The sequence below is a fragment of the Anoplolepis gracilipes genome, chromosome 11, assembly GCF_047496725.1.
Source record: "Anoplolepis gracilipes chromosome 11, ASM4749672v1, whole genome shotgun sequence".
NCBI lineage: Eukaryota > Metazoa > Arthropoda > Insecta > Hymenoptera > Formicidae > Anoplolepis > Anoplolepis gracilipes.
In genome coordinates this window covers 7,133,767-7,145,796 of record NC_132980.1, presented here as the reverse complement: position 1 = coordinate 7,145,796, position 12,030 = coordinate 7,133,767, and the positions used below count along the sequence as shown (strand labels likewise).

The 12,030-nt window shown below is 29.8% G+C and overlaps 2 protein-coding genes across 19 annotated transcripts in view; one reads left to right on the top strand and one right to left on the bottom strand.

Annotated features, from left to right (window-relative positions):
• The window catches only part of Dnc (phosphodiesterase dunce), a 324,716-nt gene that overhangs the window by 23,639 nt on the left and 289,047 nt on the right, over positions 1 to 12,030 (bottom strand). The gene's annotated exons all lie outside the window — the stretch shown is intronic.
• Positions 5,252 to 6,910, top strand: LOC140670936 (uncharacterized). Its single transcript, XM_072901850.1, has 2 exons — positions 5,252 to 5,399; positions 5,592 to 6,910. The coding sequence occupies exons 1-2, from the start codon at positions 5,300 to 5,302 to the stop codon at positions 6,161 to 6,163; spliced, it is 672 nt and encodes a 223-aa protein (XP_072757951.1). The 5' UTR covers positions 5,252 to 5,299; the 3' UTR covers positions 6,164 to 6,910.

Below are 12,030 nucleotides of genomic sequence, written 5' to 3'. Positions count from 1 at the left end.
GCATACACGAAAAAAATTAATTATTTTTTAAATAAAAATATGTATATATATATATATATATATATATATATATATATAATATTATTTTTATATAATTCAACGTCGTTTATTAATTTAATAACAATGTTGCTAAAATTATTGATAGCAAAGAGATGATAACAAAATAAACAAAAATATTATTACAAAAATCCACAAGAGGAAAAGATTAAATTTTCAAAAATATTAAATAAACAAAGATTCTGAGTTATTGAAAGACAAAAATAGAAGCTGAAAGAAGCGATTCACATGAATGGAGATGAAATTCGTTATTTGGTAAGAACAGCTACATCGATTTTCCTATTTACGTACTGCTTGTCATGTTATCTTCGTATATCCATGTGTGTACTCGCACACATCGCCAGATCTGTTTACGCGAGGAACGATTAATAACTATCTGTTGTGTATGTTACAAGAACATCTCTCAAAAGACCCTCCTTTATTATCGGCATAAGAGATAAAATTAATCAAAAAAATGGAGCATAACTAGAAGCCATTGATTAGTCTTACCTATATAAAAGCCAAGAATAAATCTCTCGCAATTTTCTCTTACATCCTCTCTGATTTTTTTACATCGTTTATGTCATATAATTCAATTTTATATACATTTAAATCGCATATAATTAATATTTGCGGCATTTGAATAAGTAATATTTTATAATGTTATAGATAATGTTGTGTGCAGTTAATACATGTTATATAAAGATATGGAATAAAAAAAACAATGTGCATCATTGAGAGGGCAAAGTCAACTATCTAAGAAATTTTCATTATGTAAAAAAGAGCACATTTGCTTTTTACGTTGCATATGCAGTTTATGTGTATTTGAATCTCTCTCTCTTTTTCTCTGCTATCACTTAACGTCACTAAATTTACAGATAATAATTCATCCATGACATTAAAGTCATGAATCTTACGGCGGAGACAATCAATCCCCAAAGCCGGTTTTCAAAGGTAAAAGCGAGCACGATCATATATCGCCTTTTCCATTAATATTATCTAATAAAAGATCTCAGAAAGCGTATCTCCCGCAATATGCTTTTATATAATTTTTCGAAATAAGGAGGAAAGAGAGGAAAAGAAGAAAAACATACATGAGAAAGAGAACTAATAAAATTATAAGATATAAGAGAAAAATTTGTAATAATTACCAAGCTAAATAAACAAGTAATTAAAATGCAAAAGACATTTTTATAAAAGAATCTTTAAAAGATTTCTGTTATAAAAGTTATTTATGAGATGCTATAACACATTACGGAAATTTAAAAAAATCTCATTATGTGATTATAACCAGAAGACGAATATTGTATATATTGTATCTATATGAATTATACAATATCGATTTTGCTTCAATTACAACATTCAAATACGATCGATAATGCATCGCGCAATTGTATTACGTATATTAAAGATGATAGTCACGTCTTAGATGCAAATGTGTCATAACTATCGCTTGCAACATTCATACAATTTACACTCAATTCATCCATTTGCACGGAAAACGCAAATGATAGCAATAAATCGATGTATCATAAAGATAATAATCATAGTGATTTGTCTTGAGGATGAGCGTGCTACGCGAATAAAAGATCTCGTCCCAAGAACTTCAGGCAACATTTACGTCATTTATCGTGTATTTGCTACTCTCGTTATCTTTGGTCTGTAAAAGTCTTCTACCATAATAATGTCTGGAAGCTGATAGCTCCGTTATATCTAAAATAATTTTGTTAAACATGCGTTTAGGAAAATGCTGATAAAAATTCGTATACATAAAATCTATACAAGATTAGTAGAAAAATAAAGTGGACAAAAATGTCTTTGGGTTTTTTCTTTCTCTCTCATTTTAATATATAATAAAAATTAAACTTAAGAAAAAACATTAACATATAACGAGAGACAAAGTATAGCTTTTTCTTTAAGACTTTAAGAGATTTAATCCAATTTATTATCGTTGTTTGTTTTTTTACGATCTTCCGGATTCGTAGTCGCATAGCGAATGGTCAGCGTCAATTTCAGAATCATCAACAAGTGAAACAAGTAGTAACATCCGGCCTTTATACGATATAGTGAAAATAATTTCTTGTTTCAAAGAAGTAAAAGCGATTTATATAGGCTTTCTACGTATTTTTTTCTCACACCTGTCAGACATTCCTCTTCGATCGAGAGCGAATGCTACTTATTTTTTAATAGCTCCTCAAAACAGCGTAATATAAGACAGCTCTTACTTTTGCGCCAAAAGAAATATTTGAACCAAATAAAACGAAAGGAGAAATCTAGATGTACACACATGATAACGTAAACGTCTCGATCGACGTTTAAACAAATTGCAACGTACGCGTCTACAGATCATATAAATCAAGTGTTGAATATTTCGGGCGCTTACATTAATGATTTTGGGAACAATTTTTTTCAGGCGAAGAGAAAGAAAGAAAGAGAGAAAGAGAGAGAGAGAGAGAGAGAGAAATTCATAAATTTGCGTTTTGTTTGTTCGATTCGGGAGTTGCAATTACTTGGAAATTTTTTTACAGTTGCTTGTTTTTATAAACAGAAATTGTATCATCATTTTTACAGTCCGCCAATGATTATCACTGACAATAATATTCACAATTGTTTATTCGATAATTAATAATATTTATAAACACGATACTTTAATCAAATTATCATCGCATCATTTATTTCGTTTTATCAAATGTATTATCAAGCAAAACTGTCCGCGAAAAAACACAACTGTAATATGATATATTTTTCGATAAAAATTATAGATAAACAAATGAGGAAAAACAGCACACAGATCATATATCACAGTTGTTTATATTAAATGCTAATTATATATAATCATATGCCAGAAATTAATAATAAGCCATAAAAAGTAACCATATTAAATTTATGATTTACGAAAATATTTTACGTAAATTTACAAGAATTTATAAGAAGAAAAATATTTACTTGGCGAGTTTCATTAATATAGAGAATGATTTGCCTGTCACGTATAAAAATTACAAAATTATAAGCTTATTAATATACAATTCATATCATTTATTTAAACATTTTTTATCATTTATATCATATCGTAATTTGCGCACAACATTCAACAAGTTTGAAGTATGTGCTTTTAAAACGCAATTGAATGCGACTTCTTACATGACAACTTCCCTCTTCTTCTCTTATTTATATTCAAGATAAGTAAATAAAATAGAGATAAAGATTTCAGATAAACAGATAAAAAAATGCACAAAGATATGTTCGATATTCAGTGCGGCGCCCACGTCTTCACTCGTATTATGTAATTAGATATTACATAATAACTTATCATTCTACAACCAAAAAATATGGACTTACAAATAGCTATCAATATTCGCAAAGAAGCTTCTTATGATATGTTATCATAAAGCGTTATTGTCAAAGTTTATAATTGCTGAACGTATTTCGTTTTGCATACCGTGATGTCAGGAGCGTAAATGGTATATTTTTTTTAACGTCGGAACTGTTTATCGACATGACTATAAGAGGTACCTGGCGCTTACGCTGCGTGTTCATGTTCAGCTAAGAGGTATAATACATTAGACACACGAATAGGACATGTCGGCGACAGATGAGGACAGAATTAATAATGCAAGGCGCCGCAATGATTGCACCTAATAATAAAAGCTGTTAACTCATGCTCGCACAAAAACTTATATGCATTATATATTAATATATATATATATATATATTAACAACTATTTTTAAGCCAAGTAATTGAATACAATTAAAGTCAACTGAATCTTCCAAATGGCGATTTTACACTCGAAATATTTGCATGTAAATATATGGAATGTTTATTGTACTTTTTTTTTAAATTGCAAATTTAATCTATAAAAAAACTGTTTAATAAATATTTTTCTTCAACAAAAGCGATTATAGGAATAGAACAACTTTTGCGTGTAAAGTATAAATAGTATACATAATAAAAAAAGTTGTTTTTTTTTTTCATAGAGAAGTTAATCTCTTCGCTATATTCAATTTATTCAAACTATATTTTAACAAAACTTTATCATATTTTTGTTATCTCATGTTAAAAATAAACACAAGCTTTACCAAGGAAATAAGTTCATATATGGAGCGCCGCGACGCCAGGCGCCACGTCTCCTGGCGAGACGCCAACATTATGGATTTCGAAATATAGCCCAGAGATGTTTCTCTCGCAATCTCTCTCTTCCCTTTCCTAAGTTGGTCAACGAAGAAATTGACCTATTTGATTTGTTATTGTCCAGCTTATTTTCAAGGATTATCAAAAAGTCATGGAACTCCCTGCAAAACTCTTAATCACCAGAAGTGACGTCTTTCATGAACAAGTTCGTGAAAACAAGGTTTTGAAAATGAGATAAAATATTTTCGCGTAAAACGAAAAATCGATGGATATGTAGCTGATAAAAATTATTCAATATTCAACTTGTATTTAAAATTTTTGTAATTAATAACATATCTTTTTCCTATAATTTTACTAAATATTTCGTCAAAAAAGAATTTCATACAAAATAATAGAAAACTATTTTGTTCTTTTTAACGGTTAACTTATCGGAAAGACAGGAAACGATAATGATGTTGATAAAAAGTACGAAATGATTCAAACTTTTGAGTTTAAAGTAGTGTAGAAAAGTTGCTGGAAATTGAATTTTTTGTCGTTCACTCAATTTTCGAAGAGGAAATTTTCAAAAAGTTGAATTAAGAAGAAACTATTAAACTTCTCGATCGAGATAATATTTAACTATAAAACTTAAAGTGTATTTTATAATATATATATCATACAAAAATGTACGAAAGACAGATTTTAGAGAGAAAATTTCGTGAATAAAAATTTTAAATGAATTATGATCTCTTACAATTTTCAAGATTATTCAATTTCTATGATGCATCGCATAGATTTTTATAAAAATAAAAACAAATACACAGAAAATATTCAAAACAAAACTATTCAGGGCACAAAATAAATATTTCTAAACTTTGTTCAAACGGAACTAAATTATCTATTTTCATAATTGTCTGAAAAATTACTTTGAAGGTCTCAGAAATTTATTGTACGAAAGAATTGCGAAATACTTGGAATATTTTACATGAAAGGCGCAAACGTACAGAAACAAATATATGTATACGTCACATATACATAGTCAAGCGATAGAGACAAATAATGGTTCTGCATTATAATTATCGGTATTGTTATAAATACGCCGAATACGCGCGTGCAGTCCATTAGTGCAGTACGTTGTTGCGCCAGTATTTACTTATGTTCGTAATAGTGAAAAACATGGGGCTACAAAGATACTTGAATACATATATGCTGATCTTGCTACTAAGTGCAATTACTGTGATCAATGTTAAGGCTGGTGAGTTTTCCAAGAATAATCACTTCGAAAAATAATAATCCCGTGCAATGCTGACTGCGAATTTTCATTTACACATCAGAAATTAAGTATAATATTTATAATTACATTAAATATATTTTTAATAAGAATTACTTGTAATGTACCTACAAAAATTGCGTACACGATTAACACAGTTTATATATACTTTTTCAGCATCGAGAGAAAATGATACCAACGTTACTACTGACAATAATGTGATTCATAATACTATTGCTGCCAGCACTGACGATGATGATGTTAAAAGTGATAGCAGTAGTAGCAATGATGATGATAATAAAAATAAGAGCAGTGTTCATACTGACGATGACAATGACACAAATAATAAAAGTACCAACAATGACAATGACAATGGCAAAAATGATACTAACGTTAATCCTGATGATAATAATGAGAAAAATGATACAAATGTCACCCCTGGTAATAACAATGGCAAAAATGATACTAACAATGACGACGATACACGATATCTCATATACGATATTCGCATTATATCGGCATGTTTAATGAAGACAAAGATAATAGGAAATCTTTTACTGAATATCAATCAATTATCTCAGATAGTTTTCGTTTTTATTCCCAGTCTAAGAAGTCCCTATTTCAATTTTTTCGAGAATCTTTATGTATTTATATTTAATTTGTTGGTGAACATCAATTGGTTGTTACAATCAATCCTAAAGCGTTTTATGCCAATTGCACAGATAGGCATGATGCTAACAAAACTTTAAGTTTAACAAAGCTATTCAAATTTGTCAAAGTATCCATTAAAATTTGCAAAAATTAAATACAACGCAAAATAATTAAGTATTACTTTTATATTCACTTTTCCTTGCATACAATTGTATAAGTTATATATTAACAGTGCGATATTAATTAATTGTAACGATAAAAGATATGATAGTAAATATAAACGATACGTAAATTATAATATTAAAAAAAATGTATTTTTTGAAGTATTAAATGTATAATTAAAAAAAAATATTTTTAATCGCAACAAATTATTAATTTATTAATTTACTATTAAATATATGAAGTCACAATTATGCAAAAGCTCGGCAGTAGTGATAGAATTATTTGGTCAGACAGCACGTATAAATCCATGCGTTCAGACACAAAAAAAAATTTTTACGGTCAAACATGGAATAGGTCTCTCCGTGTGGTGAGACAAGTGAAAATTCCTTCCTTTGTGGACGAATTTGGCGCAAAATAGAACAATGTAAATTTGGTTGAGTCACGTAAAGTCATGTATTATTCATCAAAAAGTATCATCGTTCAACGAAAGCCAAGTTTAGCTTACTATTTAAGGTGATCGCGCGTGTGAATCTAAATACCACTTATTTCAATTTAAAATTACTAGTATGTTCTGTAGTAAGATATGCATGTCTACTTTTTATGTCTGCATTTTTGTCCAATATATTGTTGTATTGTGTCACAGCTACTTTGAATAAAAATGTTTTGCGATTAAATAAAAAAAACATTATTTATTACACATTTGATTATGTTTATTTGTCTACTGATTATCTTGCATATTTTTTACATACATATGCTTATTATCTACTGATTAGCTTACATATTATTTTGAATATGTTTATTTAGCTACTAATTATCTTTTATTATTTGTTATTCACTAAATAAAATCATGGAGAATATGTATGCCTATATATCGTAAAACTAATCTATAAAACTTGATTATTTTACAAGCGGTTGAAAGAATAGTAAAATAACGAAGAAATAATGAGATGTTCTCACAATTTATGTCGCTGCATTATTTATACTTTATTCATCGGTACACATAGTAGCTTGTGACTATCTACACGATCTTAAAGTGGCATTTGGCAAGCTGACAATCCCAACAAAAATACGCACATACATATATACAATATGTTACAATACGCGATTATTTGTTGAGAAAGAAATGTGCGAATCGTAAACGCCATAGTATGAGAATATATACATAAAAATGAGAACTATGTGTCTGCTGACGTGACACAGGCGACCAAACAAAAGTAATGGTCAAACAACAAACCGAAATATGTCGCAGCGAGAACATTTCAATTTATATTTTCTAGAATGCGCTATTGTAAACAAATTTCATTCGTTTGTGAAAAATATTCCACGTTAAATATTTAAATTTTGAAAACTGGATCAGGTTAAAAAAAAAAGAAACATTTTTCATTAAAGTGGCATCATTAATCGTACCCGGACATCACGAACGAAACGAAGCTGAGGAAGATAGGTTAAATTGGAATACTTTCTGATTAGGCCTGAAAAATATCGCGACGACGCGAATGGATTTCGTTAAGATCTCGATTCGCGCATCGTCGTCTCAGAAAAGTATTTCGATAAAATCGACAATTTATTTGCGTCTAATAATCACGCATAATACACATGATACACACGAGTCGGCTTGATACGAGATCCCTTGAACCTGTGTAGAAGAGGTTAAATGGCACGATAACGATTATTTCTTTCGAAATGATGGATGCTGTTAACGTCACGATCTCTACGCGCGAATCGCGAAATTATCATTCCAACAATCAGATATCTCGTTACGCGAAGCACGCGTGATTAATGTCACGTTGACTTTTCTATGCAAAATTCTTGGTGCTTCCCCTTAAAAATTCAATTATCACAACTAGATTTCCGAGAATTCAAATACTTTCGGGTAAAGTTAATGAACGATAAGGTACTGATAATTTCACTATACGCGCATTCCGTTCTTGTTATCTCTATTTCTTAAAATATAATGCTGAATGCTAGTTGTTCTTCCTTTCTAACGGAAGACTCTTTGCACTGTGCATTCGAGCATTAAACGACAAATAAAACCAGCGAGACTTTTTACGCAACGGACCATGAGCAACGCTAATTAGTTCCAAAGGCAGAAGAGCCTTTGTGAAAAGTTTCACGGACGAGATCGAGTGCGAAAATGCGAGTAAATGTTTGCCGTGAGCATTTCGAAAATAAAGAAGGTGAATTAATACTAGGCTGCAGTCGGTCGGTCCGATGAAAAATTTTTTTTATTTTACCTTCTCATGTTGCAGGAAATTTTTGCAACGCTCATAACACAGCGATTTTTTAATAACGAAGAGCTACCATAATAATACATTAAAGATTGTTTTCAGTACAAATTCTCGTTGTGAACAAATAAAACATTATAAAACAATAAAAATATAAGGCAGATTAATATTTTATAAAAGTATATTCTGTCAACGTATGAAATAAATTGATAAACAAAAAAAATAAGCCAAGTAAATTAAAATAAAAAAATTAATAGTCGTGGAAAAAATTAAAAATTTCTAAAAAATGTTATCAAAACTAAAATTCAAAGAAAAAGAAAACAAACGTTGTTTATATTTGTAATACCTATCGCAACGTATTGCAATTGCAATATTATGCAAACATGTTTGTTGAAACAGATGTTCAATGATATCCGTGTTAAATATTGGTATCATTATTAGCATATATTTGTTATCGCGCGCAATTGCGCTATGTAATCACATACATAGTATGTACCAATCGGTTTATTCGCCGAGCCTAACAGTGAGGTCACGAGTCCTCGCCGTTGAGATGTAGGTCAATTAATTCAAAATATCGATTTTCTTTGAGGAGCAACCGACGCTCACAAGGGCATCCTTCGGATCACTGCCATTGACTATTCTTTTCTCGTAAAAAGAACGAAGTTTTGTTACGTTTGATTAATTCGATTAGAATTACATGAAAAATCTACAGAGATTCGTATATAATGTCGCTATATAAACGTTTCCTTTTAAAAACAACCGGCAGTTTCAAAGCATTCAATTACCTACATGTTTAACTAAAATACAATAAAATAAAGCACATTTTTATGTCAACCTTCTCACAGGGCAATTGCCACGGAGTAACTTTACGAGCGCCATTTTCTAAAAGATAGATACGTTATTAAGAATATACGATCGTAAATGCAAATTGTAGAATTTCATGAAATCGCTAAATTTGAGGGAAGAAGAGGACAGTAAAATACGGATATATAAAATCTACGAAATCGCTATCTATTTTCTGGTTGGTCGACGGACGCTTACTTGCTGATCTCGAAAGCTGCACGTGTACCGAGTGTATAAAAACAAACCGTAAACATAGTCCACTCCAGACGCATAAATAAATCGGTATAAGTTCACTCAAGAGAATGATTTCAGTGCGCATAAGTACTCTTTTGCTGCTGCTGGTAAGTAATCGATCGCGGCTTTTTCTGACAAATATGCAAGCGACGTTAATTAAAAATGTTCTTCTCTTTTTTTCTAAAATAATGCGATAATAAAAAAAAAATACAAAATGATAAGATCCATAATTATAAACATAATTTTTTTCAATTATATTTTTAATCATGTCGTGCTGCTAGCAAGAAGACAGTGTTACTTGACTTTTAAAAGTCGATTACAGGATTTGTGACGGGAAGATTTCTCCCGTTCACGCACAATGGAATGAATTCCGGCTGAAGTGATCTTGTCAGCGGCAGTCTCACGGAATCGATGGATTTACACGCGAACGCTTCGCAGCTCCCGTCGATCTTGGCGAGAAATCGGCCTCTATGTGTGTAATCAACGCGACAGCCTCGACGGTTCGGTCACGCGCGCCACGCTTTCCCCAGGTATAAATCTGAAATCCTGATGCTTTTGAATTTATCGTGTCCGCTCTCGTCCGCGACATGAACGTATCTGAGCGAGTTCTTGATAAATACAAGGGATTCCGCGAGGATAATGGGTTCGTTCGTTCGCCATAGAAAGAGTCGCAGGTCTCTGCTTTCGGAGATCGAGGAAAAAAAACGCAAACATATATCCCACGTCACGTAGCCGGGTCAAGGTAGCGCATTTGGGAGACGAAATACGTGACTTAGTGGATTTAATGAAATAAACGTGGGAGATGAGAAACAGTACCGGAAGCTTAAAAAAAACGAATGTATCAATTTGAGGGAACTTTTGATCAAAATAAAAAAAAAAAAAACTTGTTAAATATCTAGAACAAAGTAAATTGATAGAGAAATAATTGTTTACAAGTTTTTATATAAAGTACTTCCCTTATAAAACGATAAAAGGCTATAAAAATGAAAATTTAAACTATTGACCGTAACTAAAAATTTAATAACACAGTTTATAAAACAGTAACATAAAAAAAAAAAAAAAAAAAACAAATTTATTAAACTAATTTAAATGGATAAACTATAAATGATTACACATTGTTTTAGAAATTAGAATAATATAAAAGTTTATATAAAATATATAAAAAGTGATATAACTATAAATTTTGTTTTAAGCAAGTTTTTAATATCAATGATATATTATATAATTTATTATATTATATAAAATATATATATATATATATATATATTATATAAAATCTCAATTATATATTTCTTCTAATAATATTAATTAAGTAACTCTGTATGAAATAATTTTCTTTATCAAAACATATATGCTTTCTAATTATAAAATTCAATTTTTATGACAATATTAAACTTCCGCTAAAATTTACTCTACTTCGATTAAAGAGCAATTCCAATTTACTGAAATGCGTTTGTTGTCAGAAATAAACCTTCACGTGACGGCCATGGAAAAATAATGGCAACGCGACATTCTTTACGACAGTAAACTGTACTGATTCTGGTTAAGCTTGAACGTCAAATTAAAACTGAGATACGATTTTAAATTAAGTTACGAGTTAACTTTCCGCGTTTAGATTTGCTGTTTCCAAAAGTTACCGGTCGATAAGTAATTAACATGAGTTACATACGATGATATATCTACTAGTGAAGCGCGTCATTTTTGTTCGAAAGTTTCCATGAAACTGTCGCAATAGATAAGTTAAACACGGCAGGTTTATCAGTCTATTATTATGTAAAATTGAAGTTTTTTTATCTATTAATGTACTTTGCATTTTTTATGTACTTTGCAATATTTTGTATAAAAATAATTATATAAAATATCTATGTTTATATAATCGTTCGCTTTATTAAATGCACAAATGTAATATAGATTGCAGATTTCCGTAAAGCACGAATAGAATAACAAAAGATTGTAGATTTTTATTAAATTATTTCATTAAATGAAATAGGACTGTGATTCAACGTCTAAATAAAACAAAATTTAAAACTAATAACATAAATGATTGATATACAATTTCGACGCAATTAATATCTCGAAAAATAAAACACGAAATATGATAAACGAGTTATCATTATTTACTTTGTTATCATTTGTTAATAAAATTCTCAACACTTCTGTTAGAAGCATTTAAACATGTATTAAAAATTGCTTTCCTTCATTAAAATAACAACGTATACATATTGGAAAAGAGAATTTGTTTTTTAAATACTTTTTAATATTCTATAATTTTTAAATATACCTTTGTATCTTTTAAAGAATTAATTCCAATGTTAAATAATGTATTACTTATAAGGAATTATACAAGTTCTCTCTCTCTCTCTCTCTCTCTCTCTATACATCTGTTTCTCTCTAATATTAATTACATTAATTTACGTCAACACGCGTAGACTTTTTATTAAATTGATGTATGTCATTTTATGACGTTGCCTTCAGCACGCATTCACGTGAACGTCATTTTT